A 25,191-nucleotide genomic window follows, 5' to 3' on the forward strand; every position below is an offset into this window, starting at 1 on the left:
GTCTTTTTATTTCTTGAATTTTAACATGCTTATAAGCAAGGGGTTAACTACGGTTTAGTAGTGTTCGTACTTATCGGGTAATCCATGTTATCAGCGGTAGGTCGGTATAAAAAGCTGAAACCGGAATTGAAACGTGAGAATTAACATATTAGCTGTGGACAAAAAATTTCTACTTGTCGATCTATTGTTCAGTCATTCTTCGGGAGAACCAATTTTAGTTCGAACGTTTTTATTGATCGCTCGAGTACCGAATCGTTAAGTTCGTGTGGGACGTTGCAGGATGTTTGCCACCGTGTTGCTAGCGATAATAACGCTGATATTATTAATTATTTACTTAGTAGTCGGACAACATACGAGAAAAACCCCACCAGGTAATCAAAGTTATTTCTTATCAATTATATCAAATCACGTTGCTTAGTTGACATCCTATAAAATTAGTGTATGGGTCATTATACACCAAATCAATATTTTTTTTTAATGATTTTAACGTGACCTTTATTTTGGATATACAATATAGTTAAGAGTTTTATCTTGCTAATATTTATAATTTTTGGTTTTTACAGTAAAATAAAATTATTAATCATGATAAGTTTTTATAATTTTTTATTAAGGTATAAAATCATTAATTTAATATTTCATCAAGTTAAATGAACTGGAAGAGTTAATCTAATGAAGCCGTTATCAGTGAATGTTAATAATGCGGATGTATGCATAACTTGGATTAATTGAGTCACTGAACTGGTTTAAATTAGCGTCTTTATTGTTCCTTATTGAGACTAATTCTTCTCGAGGCTTATCTATTTCGTCCGAATTAATTTTAGAAATTGTTATTTCTTATACAAAATATAAAGAGTAATACATGTTGTACTAAAATTCACATATATATTCGAATTTAGAGTAATAGAATAATCTATAATACGTTTTCGACACTGATTATAAAATCTTCGAAATATTATTATCATAATATCGATATCTATAATATTGTTTATTACTATTATTTAGTACATATTTATTTTATTATATAAATAAATTAGTATTATTTATTTTCAATTACTATAGCATTTATAAAATAAAGCTCTTTGAATTTTTCATCCCTTTCTATTCTATTTAAAATTTAAATAATTATTTTTTATTGCTTTAATCTTCGTTCTTGAAATTAGTATTTTTTTATGAAAGAACAAATGAATATAAAATTAAAAAAATTAATCGTATATATCGTATAATATAGGTATATATAATATATATATAATAGGTATATATAATATACCTATAGATCGTATATAGATATATCGTATATATAATAGTATATAGTATATATATTGGTTATTATGTAAGACCATGAAACGTATTTTTTATTTCTCTTTTTTTTTAAAGCTTTATTATTATGTTTTAGGGCCATTCTCGTGGCCGATTTTCGGCAACCAATTTCTAATGAAGCGTTTGATTCGTGAATGTGGGGGACAGCACGAAGCGTTTCTGGAACTGTCAAAACGGTATGCTAGCGATATCATAACCGTGAGTATGGGCAATGAAAAGGTATTGGTCGTTTCTGGAAGCAGATTATCTGAAACGCTACTGAAGAGTGAGGAATTCGATGGCCGACCATGGAACGAATTTATCAAACTTCGAAATATGGGCAAAAAGCAAGGTATCAGAGTTCAAGACTATTTTTAATAGACCAGTTGAGTTAGTGTTTGAATCGGAAAAAATTGTAAACAGCAATTTTTTGGTACACGATGTTTTGAAAGATCATTAGAATAAAAAAAAGAGCATGTTTTGATGATTTTTATTCATTTGCAAATCGACATATAAACTGATATTAATTTTATAGGTCTCATTTTGTAGATCTTCCCAATGCCCACATTTTTCAATTGAAACTTTCTTCTGTAAGATCATTATGTTTCTTTCAATACGCGAAAAATCCGTTTTTGACCCTTTATGTTTTCTTTAAACAATGGCGTTCGTCTTTTCACGAGTTTCAAATATGTACGTTTCGTTTCTAATGACCTTCTGTACTATTTTGTGCAAAAAATTGGTTTTTACGATTGTTCCTGATTCAAAATTTAATTCGTTTAATCTATAAATAAATTGTAAATATTTGGTTTCACAATGTTACGATTTAAAATTCGAATTTTTTTTTTTATAATCTTTAAAATAAGTATTAAAATATTAAATATACTATTTATATCATGTTATCTTCTTTTCATGTAATAATAATTTTATATTTTGTTACTTTGCATAAATAATAATTCCAAGGACACTTAAAAATGACGAGTGTTCAAATTCATGTATATATGTATCTATTCCTAATTACTACTTACTAATGTTTCTATTTTGGTATATATGCTTCATAGTTTAAATGCTCTAATTAAATTGTAGTTACAAAGATATTCAGAAAATAAAATTATGAATGATATTACGATATCGATAAACATAAAAAGTGCAAAAAGAAATATATCATCATCAGATAAATATGTAGCCACACAAATATCTATTTCAAATGGAATGCGAAATTTAGCTACAACAATTATACTAACAACAATTCATTTTCCATAAACATTTATTTTATTTCCAGTTGCCTTATCATATATGAAAAATCGCTTGTTGGAATTTTATTTTTATTAATTTGGATAATATACGTCCTGCTGTAACTACGTATTATAATATTTCACAATATAGCAACTTGATTCGAATATTAGCGATATTATCGTTTCCTGTTATTATCGATAGGCATCACAATGAACGACGGTGGAGAATGGAAGGAATTACGGAGCTGGATGTTGCGGACCATGAGGATTTTCGGTTTTGGAAAACGCGAGATGGCGCAAATGATTAGAAAGGAATTGACCTTACTTTTGGATGAGATGGGTACAGAGGGTCCGCACGTACTAAGACCATTGATTACACCGACTGTGATAAACGTCCTCTGGTTTTTGACGACAGGAGAATCATTCAGCAGGGGCGAAAGGTACATAAATACGCGTGTTCTATTAGATTTCTCTACTTTGTGTAGCACCGTTTTCACGTATTCGGTCTCCCATACGTATAAACGACTTGTTGGAATCGTTTACACATTTGCTTAAATTCCTTTTTTTTCTATGTAATGTAAGTTAATTATATTATTTATGAAAATATGTTTTACTTTTTTCATTTAGAATTGTTACAAAATCTTTTGAAGAAATTTAAAAGACAGACATAGAATAGAAGAAAGGAGAGAAATGATTTTATTTTACTGTTGTTTTGTAAAATTCGCTTCATTTATGAAGAATTATTATTCTTTTATATTTCTTCTTTGAAAGAAAGGACAAAAATCACGCAATAAATCATTATAGAAACGAAAGTAATGATTCACAAGAATTTAGAAGCGAGACATAAAGTAGGTCACGTACTTGAAATATATTCAATCCTGATTGATTGTTCTTTCCAATGCAGGGTAGATTCTTTTATCAAGTTGATGGAAACTCGAGCACGAGTCTTTGACATGATGGGCGGACTTATCTCCGCTTTCCCTTGGATTCGTTACATTGCACCTGAGTTCTCAGGATATAATCTTTTGTGTACGCTGAACAAAGAACTCAAGGACTTCTTAATGGTGTGTCCATGATATAAATCAATTATGATTTTACATTTATTAAATACGCTGTTTAACAATCAACCTGTTATACGTGAATGTCTTTTTTGTACAGGGAACTATCATTGAGCACAAGAAGAAATACAAGCCGGGAAGTGAAGCAGATGTAATTGACATGTTTCTTCATGAAATGAAAAACCATGGGGAGTCTAGTCCTATCTTTACTGGTGCGATCAAGTTTATAAGTTATTTCATTTATATTCATAAACACATTCATATCTTTTAATTCTATCAGAATTTCATCTACTGTAAAAAATATTTTTAGTATTTTTCATGGAACTGAAAAATGGATAATTTTAAATTTCCCTTTGGTTCTAAGAATACTGATGTTATATACTAATAGAAATATCCACGAAAGAGAAAGTATTCTCATTAAAAGTTGTCGCGTACAATCCTATCAAACGTACAAGTTCGATTTCTTAGTTAACATATTTTTCAGATGACCAATTGGTGGTACTGTTGATCGATCTTTTCCTTGCTGGTTTTACGACCACGAGTCTAACCTTGGACTTTCTGTTATTAACTATGACGGTGTATCAGGATGTGCAGCATAAAGTACAAAAGGAAATCGACTCGGTGATACCGCGTGACAGACTTCCTGAAGCGGAGGATAAAGCAAAGTAATCAAATTTCCTGTTAAATATTCGAAATTATCTATGTAAAAATGTAGATTTAGCTGAAATTATTAATTCCTTTAATTTTTCGTTGAATCTTTTATCTTATGTTTCTTGTATAATTTTTGTTGTAATTCCTGCGTAGAAGAGTAAAAGTTGAATGTTCGATGAAGAGATTAGAGTAATGGAATATGTGAGAGAAATGAAATCTTTTACTGTTATAGGCTCCCATATGTAGAGGCTGTAATAAGCGAAGTGCAACGAATGTGGCCAGTATTCCCTATAATTGGGCCGCGACGAGTTCTTCGCGATACGAATCTTGACAAATACACGGTACCAAGGAATACCACCGTTTTAGTCAATATGTACTCCATCAATAAGGATCCTAATATCTATCCAGAGCCAGACAAGTTCATGCCTGAAAGGTTTATTAAAAACGACGTATTCGAGCCAGATACATATTCTCTGCAATTTGGAAGAGGTATAAAATAGATTAGAACTTGCAGAATGTATTTTACAAATATCCAAAATTCTTCTGCCATTGTAGAATTGTAAAAATTTCTTAAAATATGTAGTCCATAACAATGTCATTTTATCAAAGTACATAACAACGTAAATAAGATAATAGCGCTATTCATTTATGTTTCCGGGTATCTCTATGAAAGTTAGGAATACCTTCCACGAAGTTAAAGTGCAGTCATTATGAGCTAAACGAAACAGTGACATAAAAAACTGGTTTCATTATGATCATTAAGAAGATGATTTTATTTATCGATACTTTCTATAATTTTATGTGTTTGTCTCCAGGAAGAAGACGATGTCCAGGCGAAGTACTGGCGAAGTCCGCAGTATTCATCTTATTTACGGGCATAATGCAGAAGTATAGTCTACGTCCAGTTCCCGGCAAAGGACCAAATTCTGTAGAAATTATATATGGCTTGACATCGTCCCCAAAGCCTTATGAGGTACTCGTAACGCCACGACAATAATACCTGCAATCCTCATTCTTGATATATGTATAATTTCTTGCTAAATTTTTTACATTTATAACTTTCATGTATCGCGTGATTGACAGGAAGTACGTCTATTCCTACAGATAATTTCAATAAAATGTTCATGGTAAATGAAAAAAATGCTAATTGATCAGTATGAAGAATAAAACAATAGATAAGGTAAAATATATTGTTCTGTACATTTGTTTTAGTATCCAAGCTGGATATACCTATTTTTATTTGTTCGATTTATTGTTTCAATAATAAAGATGTTGCCGATACACGTTAAATGTGACGTTTCTCTGTTTTGAAGTAGCTCCACCCGTAGATAGAAGCTCGGTTTGTTTGACTTCAACAAATTTTTCTCTTGAATATTGTTTATTGTTTCTACCGCGTGAAAGTCGCTTTACGCGTCGTTTTACGTGTTCGACGAAATCAGTTCGTTTCGCAGAAGTCCAAATGTACCTTCGCTCGCACGCCACGTGGCGATTCAATCCTTTTATATTAGGTTTCAACATGCCTGTCAAATATTTCCTTGTCACTGGAAAATAGACTCTGTAAAGCTAATAAAAATTATGCAGTTTGTATTTAAATATTGAAGATAATACTTTTTTCTTTTCAAAATTTTTTTATTATATATTTGAAATAATTAGGAAATCATACACTTACAGATATTACTTAATAAATAGAATAAAAACATTTCTTTATTAAATAATATAAAGCACATTTTTCGATTCTGGTGTTTAATTAATTATCTTGAATCACCATCGTCTAAGCATATGATATCTTAATTATCATGTACAGAATAGCAATTTATTCTTAGAAGACTACTCACAATTTTCAGTTATATAATTTCCAGTTTTCATATTTGTATTCAATAAAATTATTGAAACATATAGGACATATTACACTTAACATTTTAGTCTAATTATCTACAATATTTACATTGTAGTGAAGTTTATAATGTCGGATCTCGCCGTAAGCTTGAGGTAATAAGGTTTCGGTGATATAGTGAAACCATCGTATCCATTTAGATCGGGTTCGCCGTGCTCTGGTGAAATTTCAATGTCGAAGTAATGTATAACGTAGGCGAAGAATAAAAATAAGGATGTCCGGGCTAGCATTTCACCTGGACAACGTCTTTTACCTAAAAGGTAGAACGACATCATTAATTCTAGAACATTTTACCTCAGAATGTGCAAAGACTTTAAATATTTACATCTACAACATTATCCATTGAATTTCTATTTAAATGACGTCTATTTAGTAATGAGAACTACATAAATTTAAAAAATTTGATTTTATCTGATGACTTATTTCCGGATTAATGAACTGTGTGTATATACGTGTGTGTATACATATATGAGATTCGAAAATATTTTAAGTGAAATTCCAGTTCTTACAGAATATTTTATGCAAATTTTATAGTGAGAAAGATTTGTGTATGAAGACTGACCTAAACCGAATGGTATGTTAGCATTATTTTGACAGAATCGGCCATTTGCGTCGAGAAATCGCTGTGGTCGAAACTCTTCTGGATGATCCCAATGAGCTGGATCATTTAGTACACTATGGAAATCCAGGAGAATTATAGTATTCTAAAATAACATGATAAAGAATACATAGACTGATGTTTTTATTCGGGATATTTATATTTGTAATACTTGCTTTGGGTATATTATATCCGTTAACAGTTACGTCCTTCATGGTCTTGTGAGGTACTCCAAGTGGCGTCAAGATCAAATATCTCTGTACCTATCGCAATAATGATCTGTTTATATAATTCAAAAGAAAAAAGTGCAATAAAAAGGGCGGAATCTTGTGGTTATAGTATAATTAATTCCAATTATCAATTACTTCCGCAAGAAACGATTCCATCATAGGTAGCGATGAATAATCTTCTAAAGTAGGGGGTCTCAATCTGCCTACGACGATATCTAGTTCTTCCTGGAGTATTTTAATCCATTCAGAGTGTAAAGATAAAAATAGGAAAATGCTCGCTAAGGTATCTGTCGTAGTCTTCGAACCGGCTAAAAAGAGGTCCAGGCATAGGACCAATAAATTTTCACCTTTTAAACAATTAAATTATTGTTTAGTAACAAATAGGTTATCATATTTTAATCGTATAAATAAAAGGAGATACTCACGATCAAAAATGGAATCACCTCGTTCAGTATTTTTTGGAGAAATCTCTAAAAGAAAAGCATCAATTAAATCCTGCGGTTTTTTATCAGACAGTCGTTTTTCGTGGTTGTTGATCTCCTCGTCTAAGAAATTCCAAAGCTTCTGAAGTATTCTCATTAAATCATTGTAACCAGATAATTCTGGTATAATGAAGCGTAGAAATGGCATTTGCGAAACAATGCCACCCATTGTGTCCATCAATCTATGAGAAGAAGCATACGAATATACTCGTGTAAGTATGCAAATTTATATTTACATTCTTATAACATACACCTTATGTTCTCTTAACTACGATGTGATGATATTAAAAAGAATTTGTTTCAAATTACCTGAAGGCATCATGAACGGTCTCGAGAATTTCTACTAATTCCTCGTTTGCATAGTCAAACCTGTGTCCAGCGAACATAAACCAAAGAGAATTCAAAACTGCAATATCGAAAGCTGTATGCATTTGTACTGGACCTTTGACACTGGCACGAAGAAGATAATTCACAAGATTATCAGCTTCGACAGTCAGTTGTTGCTCCATAATTGCTTGACCTAGACCAAAGGTTCTGAGGTGGCGCATCGTGAAACGACGACACTGAGACCACATTGGTCCTTCCGTAAATAAAATTCCTATCAACATTTATTAATGAGAATATGTTAAATTCGAAATGAATATTCTAAATATAACTAAAGTAATTTTATTGTGAATGAAAAAAAGACTAACATTACATACCTTTCCTTTTTCCAAACGCACGGACTCTGAAGAAGAATCCATCCGGCCTTCCATTGAATTCTTCCTGAAGAAGAACTTTTTTTACCAAATCGTACGTCGAAATCACAACGGTTTGCTGATTTCCTAATTTCAGGCCCAGAATCGACCCGTAGGTTTCCGTCAGGTCTTGAAGAGCCAAGTAAGCGTATTTGTGTTTCAGTTTCAATCGTCGAAACGTGAAGAAGCAACCGATCACTGGTAGCCATTTTGGACCTATCCGAATATTGAATAAAATGCAAATATTAAGGAAACTGATGAAATATTTTAATTTATTTAGATTATCTAATTTAGACTAGCTAAATAAGTTTAAGCAATTGTTATTACTCTTATAAAATTTGTCTTAGATTTTATAAAAAAGGTTAAAGTTAGGAATTAATATATTTGCTATTAATTACACATTGACTGTTCACCGACCAGGAGGAAAGTTGTGCGGTTTGATGCAATCATAAACGCCAAACATAAAAAGGGGTATAAGGAGAAGAGAGATGATCACGTAGAGCATCTTGAAATGTACTGATGTTCAGCTCGAGACTTCAAATGCGGCTACTATACCAAGCATATATACGTATTGTAACAAAAACGATTCTAGTGGCACTCTGTGATATTATCGGCGTGACACCCATGGCCTCTGACAAAAATATCTTTTTGTCTGAAACATTCTTTTCATGACGCCCTTCTCACTCTGTGCTCTGTTTGAAAAAATGTTATCTGTTTCTTTTCTTCTTCTTTTTAGACTAGGATATAACAAAAACTCAACGCGAGATAAATTGCTTAGTTGAACTTAACAATCATCGTCGTTTATGTAATATCGTAGAAGAAATTCTTCGGCGAAAGTCTCCACGCTTTCGATCATAAGAAAAGTACTGTGAATTGTTTATTTAAGAAGAGCAACGATTTCAAATTTGAAACGCTATTTTTGAAAAGATTAAAGAAGAATGAAAATTCTATTTCAGTACATCTGTGAATTTGGTGGTTGTTAATGATCTGTGGTTTCTACTTATCTATTTATAAGCAGTTTACTTATGAAGAATGCTTGGAATACTGAATACACGACGTTAAATTCCTCTCGAAATGAAAGACAATAACCACAAATAAAAAAGATATTATTTCTCTTTTTATTTTTTAAATATGATTCCTGAAAAAAATTATGGATAATTAAAATAATAATTGTTCCATTAGCTTATATTCAGCTCACTAAGGTCAATGAAACATACTGAAATAAAAAGAACCGACTACCTGTTTATTTTCATTATACCTTACAAAAAAAGAGGCGCCATAGAAACTATACTTTCGAAGTTGCTGCTAAATTATTTCCTGGTTAAATAAACTAATTGAAGCTAACCGATCCAACAGGTTCTGCATTTCTGTCAGCTGTAATTTATGGTTACCTACTAATTATATCATATCCGCTGCATTTTAAACGTCGCGTTGTTGTTAACCTTCCGTACATGAAGTAGCAATAACACGAAACTTTCTGATACACCCACGATCTTGAATAATTCTCTTGGAAAGTTTTGGAAAGTAACTTTGACCTACAACTTTTTTCTAAATCAAAGATCAAAATTTGATCATCAAAAATATTGTAATGTAAGTGTTATATAAAATGATCAATGATGTTTCTCGTATATTTAATCATTTGATATATTGCTACTCATAATAATATATTATATTATAGAAATATATTCATTGTTTCACATGTGATTATTTAATATGGCACCTAATTAGATTTTATGATCATGCAAGATGTTATATCGTAATTTTCTTTCTAGACAATCGTTTACACATTAATATACCTACACGTGTTCAAATATGTATTTTAAAACAAACATAAGTCAACGTCGTGCACTTGGACACGTATGTTTTATGAGCAATGTTTGCAGATACAAGTCGATGAAGTAGTAGCAATAAATATTCTTTTTTAACTTTTCCATAAATGTTTTCAATCTTCATTCATTCGCTTTCTTGTTTTTTGGAAAAATAATAATATAATAAGTTTTATGTATTTACGAATGTAGACTTAATCTTTATATATAGAAATACTTTCCTTATTACCGCTTTCTAATAGAGTAAAATGTTGTACAGTTGTTAGGAAAAAATCACTTACGGCCACTTTTGGTTTTGCCGCCATTAAATTCACGTCAATCCTAACCAATCATTCAAACTAGAAATTACTCGAAGGTGGCGCTAATGGATCATTGTTCATGTGCGCGAAACTTACTTAATACGTCCTAATTCCTCGTTGCTCTCGTAAACTCGTAAAATTGCTTACTATTGTGGTAATCGGTTGGTATTGAACTCGCAAGATTTCCATTTAATTATAAAATCACCTTGAGAAACGTAGAAAAGAATATATTCTTGAGGAAATAAACTTGGACATTTAATCGTTTCATCTGAAAGATATTCTAAATATGTATGTATTGGCTTCTTCCGAAAGGTTCGTTTCGTTTTTATTATAAATTCCTAGCAAGTAATATTATTGCTGTTAGTTGGATACTAAAGAAAATTAAGGAGAAACGTAAAAAAATTCATTAATAAAACAGGTTCATTTTTTCAGTAAAACAATATTAAATCTCATATATACATACCAAGATATATACATACCTGTATATACATATCTCATTCACCAGGTATAATATAGTCCCATAATTATGTATTTATTATAATCTTTACAAAACTTATTCCAAATACATAGGCCACATACATAGGCTCTAGGAGAGCCTATAGAAGCTATTTAAAAGAATTCATTACTAAAAAGGTCAACAATATTTTAAAAAAAGTTCGCGAAACTGCAAACGGTGAAACATCTAATTCTAGTTAAATCATTCCTAACTCTTAATCATTTCAAACCAAACAGCATTAAAAAGTTTCTTACATGCAAGTTGAAGTAAATAATATGAAATATTTATTATTATTTCCTAACAAAATCTCACCTAGTTCATCAAACCTATGAACGTCAAGGAGATAAAACGTTGTTGCAAATTGTGACGAAACGAACGAAAGAGGCCCGGAGGAAAGTGGAAATCATTGGCCGGCTGAAGAGATCGATTAGAAAATATATACTTGTACGACATTTCTCCAATTCTATTTTCTTCCCCGAGCGAAACACATTGGATGAAAAGTCTGACCCTGCGGTATAGTTGGATTAAAGCAAAAGTTTCTCTCGTCGTGCATCGAGGCCGATTCCACTGTGCAATGTACACATACATACAACCTATTAAGCCGAGTTTATACTTGATGAACAGATACGAACAAACATAAACGACATCAATAAATCAACGTGATAAGCATCAACAAACATGATTGGTTAGTAGATGACACACCAAGTGTGATTTAAATTGCAATGAAGCTTCCACTAGTCATAGGTTAGGTTAGGCTGTGGACTTTATCAATTAACAAGGGAGTTCTAAAAAAACTTTGAGTATACAGTTGCTTACGAAAGTATTTGAATATTTATAGAAATCTTCTTTTCTTATGCAAAATGATTCTGAAATTGATGAAAGTGATGAAACGCGACTATTATGATTATATTGATACATTTTGAACAAATCTGAAACTAATATATAGAAGTTACAAGACATTCTGTCTTGCGGGTACTTATATATTTCGTAGAGATCATAAAAGTGTTTAAATAGCGAATTATCTATTATATTAATAATCTTCAATGTTTAATGGGAGCATGTTTAACACCTGTTGCATGTTTAAGATTGTTATTCATGTATATGTACTAATTTTTTATTAAATATATGTTTGTAATAAAAGACTTGTAACTTTTATATGCATTTTTAGATTGATTTCATATTTTATCAAATATAATCAGAATAGTCTGGTCTTTCATGAGACTTTTAGCTTTTTGAGACTGTAACTTTTCCGTATTAAATACGAATTATATGTATACGAATACCTGATCTATGTTTATTTATTTTAATAATATTGGATTACTTCTCAAAGTTGGTTTGAAGAACTGGTGGGCATAGCGATGTCCTGTTAAAGAAGGAAAATCCAATCAACCAATTAATGTGTACTGGTTTGCGTTCATTCGTCAGGTGCAGACCCGGCTTTATAAAGCAGTTGGATAACTCAAAGAGAATACAGTATACTATAGCGGCAGGAATTAATTTATGTCGCTGAGTACATGTGAGCCGCGCCACTCTCATATGTGTGGGTGCACGGATACTTTCTCTACGGTCGAGGTCTCCCATATACAACCCGACACGACTTCCTTCCATACAGATTCGAACTTTCTCCGGTTTTGCAGTAGCAACGGCGGCTACAACCGCGTGGCCACGTTGCGTCATGTCAAGTGGATCCTCGGATGACGAAGCGAAACAGTAATGCGATGGTGTTAATGAAATATGTATTAACAAACTGTATTGGTAATACCGGCGTATTAGTGTAGATTACGATTTGGATGTAGGATATTTGAAAAAGAAGTGAGAAGAAATACTATAAGAAAATATTGAAGCTATGTTTGTCGATGATTCGTGTAGCAAATATTTACTTAGTTCTTGCTTTTGTAGAATGTTCTAATCTTGAGTAGGTTTTAGGATTTATATATTACTTAGTCAACGTGGAGCAATGCTATGTGAAAATTTGTAATAATAGGAAGTTTTTCTATATTAGGCTTTTCTTTCTTTGCTATGTGGAGTTATTATAATTTTCTATAATCTTCATTCGTAATACGTCTAAAAAATATGTGTGGTAATCAGGTGAAATAATAACAAAATTGTCTCAACAAAATATTAATCAACTTTATTTGTAACGGCATCGGTTAACAAAAGTAACAACAACATTGTATAAAAAGGGGGAGTAGAAAATATACATACATAAAGATAGAACGCGTTAGGGTCAGGGCCGTGTCAGTCGACTAATCTTTCGAAAACTTAACTCTCTACAACTTATTATACGACTAAGATAATATATACAGCGGCTTATGTTACAATACTCTTGAATAGGTTTTTATACAAGCTATAGATTTTTATACTGCTCGATCAGTGATTGGGAAAGCCAAAGTTGGCTGTCTGACCGCTTTGATTTTTCGATGCTGGTGGTGGCACCAGGTCTTGACTGATCGATGGAGCTTCAGTCTTCGAAGATCTATCCCATCTAACCTTGTTCTCGTCGATTCGATGTTGCTGTTGTTGAGCCTGAGCATTCTGCTTTGAAGCTGCATCAGAACTATAAGGAACTATCTGAGAACTTTGAGTCTCTGTATCTTTTCGGTCTTCCCAACCATGATGATGGGGATGGTGGTCGTCCACAGGGAACCATTCCGATATCCAAACTGGTTTCCAAATCTTCTTCCATGCTGGAACCCAAATTTCCTTCCAAGCTGGTACCCAAATCTGTTTCCAAGCCTCTTTCCAGGCTAATTTCTTATCAGGTATCCACTCAAGTTTCTTATCAGTCTTCCAAATCTGTTTCCAAGCCTCTTTCCATTCCAGCTTCTTATCAGGCACCCAAATAAGTTTCTTGGATGGTTTCCAAATCTGCTTCCATTCTTCCTTCCAGATAAGCTTCTTGTCATCCACCCAAATTTGCTTTTTGGCCGGCTTCCAGATTTGCTTCCAGGCTTCCACCCACTCCAGTTTCTTGTCCGGTACCCAAATCTGTTTCTTCGCTGGTTTCCAATACTTTTTCCATAGTGGTTTCCATATCAGTTTCTTCTTCCACAGATCGTGACTAGTGTACTGCCATCCATGGTTATCGGTACCATGGAAGTGCTCACCAGGAATGCCGATTTTTACCCATTCAGGGATCCAGATTTTTTTCCAGGCTGGTACCTGAATCTCCTTCCACGCTGGTACTTGAATCTCCTTCCAAACAGGTTTCCAGATCTTTTTCCACGCGGGCACCTGAATTTCCTTCCAGGCTGGCACCTTTATAGGTTTCCAAACGGGTTTCCAAATCTTTTTCCAGGCTGGTACCTGAATGTCCTTCCACACTGGGACCTGTATCTCCTTCCACACGGGCTTCCAAATCTTTTTCCAAGCTGGTACCTGAATGTCTTTCCATACTGCCTTCTGCGTTGGTACCCACACGGGTTTCCAAATTTTCTTCCACGCGGGCTTCCAGATTTGTTTCTTTGCTGGTTTCCAGATTTTCTTCCATCCTGGCTTCCAAATCAGTTTCTTCTTCCAATAGCCATGATCGTGGTGATGATGGTGATGATCGTCATGGTGTTCTTCGAGCGCTCCATTGCCTCCATCGCCACCACCTCCTCCAGAATGACCAAAACCACCACCAACATCACCTCCACTGGAATGGCCAAAACTACCGCCAATGTCACCTCCAGAATGACCAAAACCACCGCCAATGTCACCACCGCCAGAGTGACCAAAACCACCTCCTCCAGAATGGCCGAAACCATCTCCTGCATCACCACCGTGAGCGCTAAGGTCTCCACCGTGACCACCTAGATCTCCACCGTGACCACCTAGATCTCCACCGTAACCGGTAGCTAAACCGCCACCATGACCTCCCAAATCATCACCCCATCTCTTCTGTGCCGCTGTGCCATATCTATGTACAAAAGTTATTTAAAAAACTATAATAATTTTAAAATACTCTTTGATGCAATTTAAATTTACTAGTAAACTTGCTATAGTATTACTATGACATTTATTACAGTATTTGAATTGTTTAAAAGAAAAATATCTTTATTTTGAAAGATCATAGAAATAGTATATAGCAAGAATGATTTTAATGAAATTCTATTTATGTTTTTAGTAAAAATAATAAAATGTGCACTTACGGAATTTGTTGCTGAGACTTCTGTTCCTGCAGTTGATTCTGATCCACTGCCTTGCTCGCCACAAGTGCGGCTTGCAGTAGCACTACTAGTGCAGCCTGTGAACAACATAATTGCAGATATTACAGAATTTCTCTATAAGTAACATGCTAGCAAACGTCACTATTTAACGCCGTCTGCCTTAACTATTTTTGAGTTCCAGATATAATCACGTTTAAATCTTGATAAGAAAACTGAAACATACAATACAAGACACAGAGAAATTTTTTATAGTAATATTCTAGTCATGACTTTTAACCGCTGTCGTTTATGGTACATCACTTTCGAAACTTGTTGCCGATCGATAATCAAGTAACACGTTTGTCGACAAATAGTGGCTGTCGCCCTACAGTTCCGGTTCTGTCCACTGTTGTTCTCGAATTGTTATACATCGTTGAGGAGAAATACTATGAGCATTGAAGAAAACAGAATCGTTTAAAATTATAATAAATAACAGAAATATCTAGTGCAATGTCTCTGCAATATTAAATATTTTAAAACTTAAATTATATTATCAGATATTATTTTCTAGACTTATAATTATTCATGAATTTTACCTGTATTTTACCTGTATTTTATTATATTATATCTGGACAACAAAATGATTAAAAACGATCTACATAGTATCATATTAATTAATCATAGATTCTATTTTTCAGATAAATGACCTGGAGCGTCTAACGTTGGCCCAATCGTTAAATGGTAATCAACATTACTTTACCAGAAACTTCAAATACGATGATCTTAATAGTCAAGCCGATCACCATTCTTCAATCATGACACTCGCTACTTACTCCAGATATGACGAATTTCAAAGACATCACCGATTATTTCGCTTGCACCCTTGCTACGATGAAATCGTTCGAGAACATCCACCTTACTCAGATGCGATAGTTAAAAGATTCACGATTTGTGGATAAGATCGAGAAACTTAATCGAAACGAATATTTTGAAAGAAAAACTAACCACGCATCCCGGGCGAATCCTCATATTTTTCGCAATGCCGCCCGTCGGGCTCGGGCCGCGTACTCTTGTTCCCTAAGTGCAGGAAAACGTAAGTTACTTCGTCCAATCAGCGGAACGCCGTAGTTATATAGGCGCGTATTCTCCCCCAGTGCTATCGTCGGAAGGTGACTCGTGGACGTGGTGCGCCTGGGCCAGGTGGTGAAGGTGGTGGTAAAATCGTCCTGGTGGAGGAGGCAGTCCACATAGTCAGAGGAAATCGAGACGCGTGGTGGTGGGCTCCGAGGGGACGACGTTACGGAAAGCCTGTAACTTGACTACCTAGCGATGGAACCGATTTTATTCTTTTCTGTTAGCTGACCACAGTTTGTTACATGAAGGTATTATTATATCCTTGTAAGATTTTCCTTTTTTGTGGACCTATATTTACAATATTTCAAATTTCAATGCTATTTACTTCCTTAAACTAAGTAATCGTTTTGGAGATAATCAGGGCAGTATAATAGAAAACGTAATTTATATATTATATTATATATTATGTAGAACATAAGATAATGGAACTAATAGAATAAATTGTTGTTTTGAGTAAGAGTTTCTCTATTTTGAATATTGTATTTATTAATCAATTAAATTATATATATCATATATTATTTCCACTTAGCATGTTGCAGATATTTAAAATTTCCAATTTCTCTTTGATGAAAATATATATACCAAATAATTTAATTTAATTTAATTTAATATATTTCATCTAATATAAAGATACTGGCTATTTTATTTAGGAAAATTAATATGACAGAAAATATCGTTATACATGTCACCCAAATTTTTAGCCTAACTATAATATTACTAGAATATTGATACTATAATGTATATGATATGTATTTTACCCATACAACTATTTACAAAATTCAAAAGGAATCTTCACAATTGATTCCACTACAAAATCTGTTCTATCTATCCTCTGCTTCTCATAATTGATATGATTGTATATTTTATAATTAGTATCCTATTCCATATTTCATAGTAACGCTAACAAAAAGCATCCATAAAATAATTTGTAGAGCTCAGAAGGGACTTAATCCCATCGCTACGTTCGCTCTCCTTCTTCCTTGCCGGAGTCCACCTCCCACGACCAGACTGGCGATCTTACTTTATACTATACCACGATGGGCTATCGTTCCGGAGAAAGTGATCGGGAACGCGATCCGGTCGGGCGAGCCTGACGGTTTCGTTCTCTTGGTATTTACGCGGCTCTGTCCAGCGAAGGCGAAGTTCACGGGTAGGCAAGGTTATGTAGCAAGGTTATACCTGGTGTTCCAGATTACCCGAGAAGGGAAAAGTGGTGGCAAAAAGAGATCGATGCCACTTTGTGTTTCACGTAAATTTTTTCCCTTTGTATGATCGGATCGATTTCGGCACATCCAACCGTTTCACGTCCACCGCTGGTTTCTCTTCTGGAAGGCCCCACGGCTGGACCAGCGTCGTTTTTCCTTTCACATATCCTGTCATCGTTGATAAGCGCCGGAAGGCTTACGATCGACGTCACATCAAATTTTGCCACTTGAGAAGCATACATTAAAGTAGAAAAAAGTTTCTCCATGTAAAAGGCTAAAAAGAATTGGATTTTTAAGAGCTGGAGAAAAAGGTATTGCGCATAATGGAAATGTGGAAATAAAAATTTGTATCATGAATTATAGAATTTCTAGCTATATTCCTTAATCCGTAATTTCTTCTAATAAGGAAAAGTACATATTCATAAAAATGTCGTATAGAAATCGCGGAACTAATTGTTGCTGCCAGGCACAATCGTAGTTTCGCCTTTACATCGAGTGAAAATAAATTTCCTGATGCGTCCTTATTCATTAATGATTTCTAATGCGTTCTGTTTCATTAATTACGTATACGGTTTGGGTAGATCAACTTCTGAAAGAGATTCCGTTTACGCAATTTTACTACCCGTTTAGTTATTCAACAGTCACGAGACAAACAGAAATATGGTAATCTCTTATTTAATCTAATACTTCGTCTCAAGATCATTGATAGAAATATGTCCAAGATATACAATTTTATGTACAATACAATTTTGCTCCTTGGAAGAGGGACTCACATTCCTATATGTTACATACTTTCGCAAGATTTAATTGTCTGAAAAGAAATAACGGACGCAGATTATGGTGGCGTTGTGTTTTATTTGAAAAGCTCATAATCACAGACGGCTGCATCAGTGAAAGTTCACGCTAAAGCAGGAAAAAATATTACAATGCAAAAAGTACGACTCGTGTTACCTCTTTGAGATTTTAACCATTAGTAATCACGAAATATATGTCAACATTCCAAATTTAATGGAATATATGTAATTTAGAAGAATAATAGCACAAATGAGGCTGTCAGAGAAACAAAAGTGGACGATGAAGGTAGGAAACGAAATAAGTTATAAGAAAGCATACTCAATAAAAATGATACAGAAATATTTCTTTCACTTTAATGATAATTTCTTTTACTTTGATTCCATTTTCAGGTGACCAGGCACTTTGATCATCACAAATGATGCAAAACCTGAAATGTGGTAAGAATAAGTGAATGATAATAAATAATAATAAATGTCATAAAGTAGATAGTGGCTTGAAGTGGATATCGATTCCATCCAACGTATTCCAAAGTTATTTCGTATGTTAATTCGTTGTACTACACCACTGAGTTTGCGAGCCAAGCTGGAAGTGATAACTGTCTAACTTCGCACGAAATACGCAACGACAGGTACACGTATTCACAGGATGAAAGTGAATTCTTTATTCTACGAAGCCAAACACTTGAAAGCAAACGAAACTGCTAGGATATGTTCCAACTATTCCGGTTCGTAAATCATTTGGTCGCGCGGTTGCTCCAGATTTTCAAACCCGTACGCGAGAACAATCCAGACCGACGTTTCACCATTCCTCCGCGTCTGCGATATTAGTTTCCGCTTGATACTAGCATTTTCTTTTGACCCTAAGAAAAAGGCCCAACCTGAAACGTTCAAAGTTGAAAGCCATCATTCTTAGAATTTCTTATTAAGTTCTAACTTTCAGTTCTTCATACGTCTATAATTGCGTGTCACAACTTAAAAGCCCGGCGCGGAATAAATACTTATTGGCTGTTATGTGGTAGAGTTTCGCTAATTAATTTCCTATTTTTTAGAAGGAGAGTTAGCAATCGCAAATATTGATGTATGTACATATATATTATAGCAAGGATGTCTAGGAGTATGAAACGGAGAAGAAGATATGAAATGTGTTATGCATCTTTTGGCGCGTGGGTGGAAGTAAAAAGGACGTTTGAAACGTTTCAAAGGCGCGACGGTAAATAGAGGATCGAAATATTTTAGAAATTTGTATTTGCACTTCAGATGGTCGACTTATGGGCAAATATCTATGGCTTGCTTTCTAAACGCCTCGTCCCTCGAGATAGTCTCGCTCCTCGAAATGTCTCTTCTTCGATATTTGGGTTACGTGCTCCGGTAAAAAGGTTTACGAAAAACAAACGATTGCTTCATGTTCCCGGAAACGGTGTCTTAATTTAGTTCTTATCAGAAGCAGAACTAGGTCTTCTTCCTATTTTCTTCTTTGAGAGTTAGAAAGAAAAGTTTTATTCACGAAAGATAAAAGGATTGGTACCATATTATTAACAAATTATTCTGCAATTAAGAATAATATTAATATTTACGTTACTTATTTTCAGTGTGGAGAAGTGATATAAACTTTATGAAAGAAAAAAGATGTAAATACCTGTCTTCTTCTTTTAAAACTCACATTGTTAGAAAATTGTTCTTTATGATAAGGAGTAATGTAAGTATTTATGATATTCGTTTCATTTAGAACAAAATACGTTTTGCATTGCGTGATACTTTATTCTACTTTGCCTGTGGAACAGTTCACTCGAAAAGATGTTCCTGCCACCTTCGTTGAAGTAATGGGTAATCGGTTTAAATCTTTACACGAATTTCTCCGCTGGTGATTTCTTCGTGTTATTTACTGCGCTTCTATATCAAATAGTCGGCAATAATCGAGGAAACGAGTAAGTAGATATGCAAGATGAAAGTTTATCCTTCCTATTTTATGCACGATATCTTTCGAGCTTATAGTCTCTTCTGATTCCACAATGTGTTGCTTTCTATTAGTGGTGGAAAAGGACTTATGAATTTTCTTAAAAAATAAAAATTATAGCGAATTTCATTACTAATAATTCAAAGAATTCTTAAAAATGTTTAGTTTTTAGGAAAGTATAGAAAATATAATTTCTAAAGAAATAATTCGTATCTGAAAAGTAGAGATATAAAACTTGCTGTATAAGAATGTTACTCTACCTACAAGAACACGTTTAGTCGTCTAAGAACACGTTCTGTTTCGTACACCATCCTAACTTTTTTCTCTCGGTAAAATCAAATGATTACAGTATCGTTAGCCTTCAAGATATGATCACGTCCCTCTACTTCGAAAATCATTCATTTGTCTTTGATTTTTTGTCCATGTAATTTCACGGGAGTGAAAGGTGTCCCTGGTGATTTCATACTACATGGTCACATACACGTACGCTCGTTTACGCACGTCCGCATGTCCATATAAACAAACATTATCGCGTTACCTAATCCTTGTTACCCGCCATCCATTAACAATTAATGCTTCGCTATGGTTTTCACCAATTAAAGTGTCCACGCGAATAATATAGAGAATTAGAAAATACAAAATTGCACAGTACATAATTGCACATTACATAATATGAAAAAATATATAAAATATATAAATATATAAACATATATAAAATATAGTGCTTTTTATAATATTCGATAGGTAAAACAATTTTCCATCTTACTATTTTTTCTACTTTTGTGATTATTATACTCTTTAAAATATGAATTTACATAAAAACCTGCAGTCTATTTGTAACGATATTTTACGATCTTGAGTTAGTAGTAAACAGAGAAATTTATGTTTAACTCAAAAGTTCTATCACGTTTTAAATTTCAAATTTCATGTAGTGCTCAATATGATCTTTGACAGGTTTCGTGTCACGTGTATCGTCTTCAGTACACACTGAACTTCCCATTCATGTTTCTGACATTTTTAACGCTTATCAGATAAGTATAATAGTAGCGTGCACTATTGATAGCACACGTGATTTGAAAGGAAAATTATGCGTGAAGACACCGGAATGTGTTAGAAAGCAACTCAATGTGGAGTATCCCTGTTAAGATTTTATTTCGATCAGAACTGATCTTATTTACTTATTTGCGAAAATTTATTTCTCATTGCATGGAAAACTTTAGTAAACTTTCGAAACATTTTTTAGGGTTTTATCGGTTGATGAATTTCATAGTATTTTTTTTTTTTCATCGAACGTTCAACAAGTGTTACTTAACTAAAACTGTGTTTGATGTTCAATTAGGACACTTGGTATATGCTGTCGTTCGTTATATAGTTCGGTTAATGTTAGATCCTTTGAATATCTGCCAGTTCCGGCGTGTGGAAGTTCAGTGAAAGTAACAAATACCGCCGGGCAATTGATGTAACAGCCTTACTCTGGACTTCGCTCTATCTCGTCATTCCATTACGAATCATAATGCCTTCTAGAACTACGATGGGTCGCCCCTGTTAATAAATGGGTAAGTCAGTGAAAGGTGTTCCATCATTCGTAGTCTATATCCTGGAATTAAGATACATATTTAAGAAAATTATGAAAGGAACTATTTAAAATTTACAACATCGTAAGTTCTCATTGATTGATTATAAAGAATTCTTAAACTTGATATGTATTTTTCCGCCACTTTTGTGTATTAATATATGGTATGAATGTTGTTAGTACTACATCTGAATTTCCAAAGTATCTCAGTTCCCGACATATCAATTTTGATGTACCTGATAGGAAAAATACTTGAGTTTACGTATATCTGAATCGCATAAAAGATATAACTTAGAAAAAACGAAGCTGGCACCCCGCTGGGGGTAGCCACCCACATGCTATATTTATTTTTATTTTATTTTTTTTTTTCACCAATAAGATATAACACTTTACCAAATGTCCATAAGGACAAATTGTAAAAAACCAAAATAAAATAAAAAAAAAAATATCTGAATCCAAGAATACTTGAATCAACATCGAAAATCCCGAGTACGTCATTTTTGTAATGTCTGAAGTCAGAGGTAGCTGAAGTAGGTACTTGAGCTTTCAAATACATAAATCCAAGAGTGCCTGAATTTCCAATGTACAAGTTCTCATGTATGTATTCTCTTCCGAATCTTCGATTACTTGAATTCTGAAGTAAGTACCTGAGTTACTGTCGTGTAGTTAGTACTTGTAGACAATAAACATCTAATACAAGCATCTGTTCTACTCATTAGAAAGCGTTAGGTATTGTCACATCCTTGTTTGAAAGTGAATTGCATGGATTTTCTTCGGGCCACGGGTTACGTATTCATCCTCTTCGATTTCCTGGCACGCAGTTGCGTACACTTCGATAGATATCTTTATCCTCGTGCAGCGTAAATTAGAAACCGGATGTTCCACTCTCTACAGAAATCCAACGACATTTTAGGAAACTAGCATTGAAGATTTTTCTCTTGTTTGGTCTTGAATGACATCGGAAAACGAGGATGAACAAAGGAGCGTTGGAAGGCGTAAAACGTAATTGTCAGAACTGACAGTGGAGAGTGTCAGAATGCGCTAATCGTCGAGATTAACTTTCACATATTGTAACAGCTATATGAACGTTGGAATGTTCTCAGAGAGCAGGAAGCGTTATTAAGATCACGGCCGGTTACCCAAGCACGCTTGAATAAGCTTTGATTCCATGGAATTTTCTCCTGTCATTAACCTTCACGAGTAGTATTAAAATATCTTGTACTTATCGTTCGACTAAATCGCTCATGTTATCTTCATACATGATACTTATTAAGAGCGCAAGTGAAATGAAAAAAATGCCAAATAATGTGCTATATGTTGAATACGTCGAAATTAAGTAACAAAGATTTCACTTCATGGTTCGAGATTCAAGGTAAAGTTTACTGTATCTTTTTTCTTTCAGTTTCAGGTTCTATCTTCCGTGTATTTTTAAGTTTTTCGTGGTAATATCGTTAATCACGAAGAACCTGAAGCTGTCCGGAGAATAGTTTTATAGGAGACATTGACTTGTAATAGATATAAATCTTCCTGTTCACGATTGGCGAATTTCTATGTTGCTCCTTGACATTTCATGCGGTGGAAGTAAAGCTGTGTGGAAGAATAAGAGGCATTGGCGCAGTCATTAAACTCTTGAATAATACCTGCTTTCCAATCTACCATTATTTTACTTCGTAATATCAAATGTGACTGTAAGTAATTCTAATAAATACCTTAATAAATGCCTTACTATGTAGGAAATAATATATTACGGAAATTTTATATATTTCATGACCATATCAAAAATAAAGAAGAACACATGAGTAAACATGTAGGAGAGAAACATCAAATATTATATTCTACCTTATTGCAGAGTAAAAATAGAAAATTCTACGAATATTCGACGCCACTGAAAATAGAAACAGCTGAGTAAGAAGGAAATGTGTCCCATGTATCCTACAGGTCACCAAGTTCAGATAGTTATCCCTTTCTCATGTGACTCGGCCCCTTCTTTCCTGCTTCCCAGCAGAACAGGCAATTTCCACGATGGGAAAGTCACAATGGTGGTACATCCTTTTAGCATGAAACAGGTAAGGAAAAAACCAACGCGTGTCTGCCTTCGGTTTTCGACTTGTAAACGAGTGAGTGCATGCTTCCGCTATAACGAATGAGTAGAGAGCTGAAGATGCATCTGAAGACGGTACAGGCTGTGCTGGGTTGAAAGTGAAACTTACATCTCAACGCGGCAATGTGATCGAACCAATTAACAATCGCCTGGAGTCATGAGCTTTCGATCTTGTGTACGCATGGATGCATCCGGTACCTTAAGAAATTAATGGCACTTCCGTGCAATACAAAGATCGACTTATCCATAGAAAGTACTGGAAAATATCTCACAAATATTTGGAAAATATTAAAAATTATTGGAAAATATTTGTTAGATATTTCAATCACATATAAGAACAATTTATTTTTTGATAATTGTTTAGCTTTAGAGGCTTTTTTCACCACTAAAACAATATATTAGGTATTTAATTAATCTCATATATTAAATTAAATAATATAAACATTGATGTAGAACTAAATAATTGAGCTTTCATTTAATCTGAAAAAAATAGAAAATAGAATAGGACTTTTCAAGCTTGAGACAATATTCAATATATTTTATACAGGCTCTTTTTATTATTTATAGTTATTCGATTTCATCGTTTCGATAGCATTAATCTCCTTAAACTAGAACCAACTTACAATTTGCATGAATAATAAGTAATGTTTAAAAAAAATGTTTCTGAGGAAGAAATAAAGATCGCTTTCTCTGAAAGGAACTTATTAATAATGCATAACAGCGCATGGCTTGTATGCAAGCAGATGTAAACCTTTTCCCATGTTTACGTAGATTATAAATCCACCAGATTACTTATATAATCACGTATAATTCCGACGGAGATATTATCCGGATATCTTCCGGAATTTCTATGAATTTTCTTGTAACTTTTTTATAACATCTGTCTTCAGTCATTTTTCGAGTTGTCAGAGTCAAACTTCCGGGATATTCACGTATACGGGTAGAGAGCTGCGGTTGCATCGTATAGACCCACAGTGTCTCGATGCGCTCGAGACGATTTCAGTTCGAAAGTGAAATCCAACTCCTGTAATCAATGATGTGTCCTGAGCAGGTGAAATCTCGATGTTTAATTGGGTGTTCAGTTGGATGTCACAGAACGGTTCTGATCTAGAAATTCTGTTTGATCGTCGAAATTGGATTATATGTGGTTTACATTACGTTGATGTACTATGTAATAGGAAAATAAATAAAAAAACGTTTTAAGGGATCTATTAGCATTAGAACAAGAAAATAATAAATTATACTGTTGGATTGTCGTTATTTTCTATTAAATAATGAAACGTTCGAACAAATATTGCTCTTGGTAAAGTGCTTGAGAAGGGTAGAACAGATGAAGAAAGAAAGGAGATTAGAAAAGTACTAGAAGAAAGAATAAATACTTATAGGAATAGAAACAGAAAATAAGATATACGAATGGAAACGCGCAATATTAGTAAAGTAGATTATACATAGTAAATGAAGATAGGGCATGTATGAGTAGGAAAGATAAATGCAGAATATG

The 25,191-nt window shown here is 33.7% G+C and overlaps 3 protein-coding genes across 4 annotated transcripts; 1 reads left to right on the forward strand and 2 right to left on the reverse strand.

The window, feature by feature from the left end:
* Positions 1–30: 30 nt before the first annotated feature.
* On the forward strand, positions 31–6,133 carry LOC132916579 (probable cytochrome P450 305a1). The gene is made up of 8 exons (XM_060976692.1): positions 31–371; positions 1,394–1,648; positions 2,731–2,968; positions 3,433–3,592; positions 3,687–3,798; positions 4,071–4,251; positions 4,470–4,726; positions 5,053–6,133. The coding sequence occupies exons 1-8, from the start codon at positions 281–283 to the stop codon at positions 5,232–5,234; spliced, it is 1,476 nt and encodes a 491-aa protein (XP_060832675.1). The 5' UTR covers positions 31–280; the 3' UTR covers positions 5,235–6,133.
* A 5-nt stretch (positions 6,134–6,138) lies between these two features.
* Positions 6,139–9,261, reverse strand: LOC132916590 (methyl farnesoate epoxidase-like). Its single transcript, XM_060976708.1, has 8 exons — positions 8,596–9,261; positions 8,143–8,394; positions 7,751–8,039; positions 7,385–7,623; positions 7,095–7,306; positions 6,906–6,992; positions 6,694–6,835; positions 6,139–6,384 (listed from the first exon to the last, which is right to left on the reverse strand). Exons 1-8 carry the CDS (start codon positions 8,681–8,683, stop codon positions 6,179–6,181), a joined length of 1,515 nt encoding a protein of 504 aa, XP_060832691.1. The 5' UTR covers positions 8,684–9,261; the 3' UTR covers positions 6,139–6,178.
* Positions 9,262–12,904: 3,643 nt separating this feature from the next.
* Positions 12,905–16,059, reverse strand: LOC132916578 (uncharacterized). 2 transcript variants are annotated; one of them, XM_060976691.1, is made up of 4 exons: positions 15,935–16,059; positions 14,933–15,027; positions 14,486–14,700; positions 12,905–14,431 (listed from the first exon to the last, which is right to left on the reverse strand). In XM_060976691.1, exons 1-4 carry the CDS (start codon positions 15,956–15,958, stop codon positions 13,170–13,172), a joined length of 1,596 nt encoding a protein of 531 aa, XP_060832674.1. In that variant the 5' UTR covers positions 15,959–16,059; the 3' UTR covers positions 12,905–13,169. The 2 variants fall into 2 exon arrangements, with proteins under 2 accessions (XP_060832674.1, XP_060832673.1); XM_060976690.1 differs by having other exon boundaries at positions 12,905–14,700.
* Positions 16,060–25,191: the final 9,132 nt, after the last annotated feature.

The sequence above is a fragment of the Bombus pascuorum genome, chromosome 2 (assembly GCF_905332965.1).
Source record: "Bombus pascuorum chromosome 2, iyBomPasc1.1, whole genome shotgun sequence".
Taxonomy (NCBI): Eukaryota; Metazoa; Arthropoda; class Insecta; order Hymenoptera; family Apidae; genus Bombus; species Bombus pascuorum.

What these genes read in the sequence shown, in the direction of transcription:
- LOC132916579 (XM_060976692.1), top strand. Translation starts at nt 281, where the DNA reads ATGTTTGCCACCGTGTTGCTAGCGATAATAACGCTGATATTATTAATT. An exon ending in TACGAGAAAAACCCCACCAG is followed by an intron (nt 372 to 1,393) that starts GTAATCAAAGTT and finishes ATTATGTTTTAG; the next exon opens with GGCCATTCTCGTGGCCGATT. An exon ending in TCATTCAGCAGGGGCGAAAG is followed by an intron (nt 2,969 to 3,432) that starts GTACATAAATAC and finishes TTTCCAATGCAG; the next exon opens with GGTAGATTCTTTTATCAAGT.
- LOC132916590 (XM_060976708.1), bottom strand. Translation starts at nt 8,683, where the DNA reads ATGCTCTACGTGATCATCTCTCTTCTCCTTATACCCCTTTTTATGTTT. An exon ending in ACGGATATAATATACCCAAA is followed by an intron (nt 6,836 to 6,905) that starts GCAAGTATTACA and finishes ATGTTATTTTAG; the next exon opens with AATACTATAATTCTCCTGGA. An exon ending in TAACATACCATTCGGTTTAG is followed by an intron (nt 6,385 to 6,693) that starts GTCAGTCTTCAT and finishes TCTACCTTTTAG; the next exon opens with GTAAAAGACGTTGTCCAGGT.
- LOC132916578 (XM_060976690.1), bottom strand. Translation starts at nt 15,958, where the DNA reads ATGAGGATTCGCCCGGGATGCGTG. An exon ending in GGATTCGCCCGGGATGCGTG is followed by an intron (nt 15,028 to 15,934) that starts GTTAGTTTTTCT and finishes TGTTGTTCACAG; the next exon opens with GCTGCACTAGTAGTGCTACT. An exon ending in AAGTCTCAGCAACAAATTCC is followed by an intron (nt 14,701 to 14,932) that starts GTAAGTGCACAT and finishes TTTTGTACATAG; the next exon opens with ATATGGCACAGCGGCACAGA.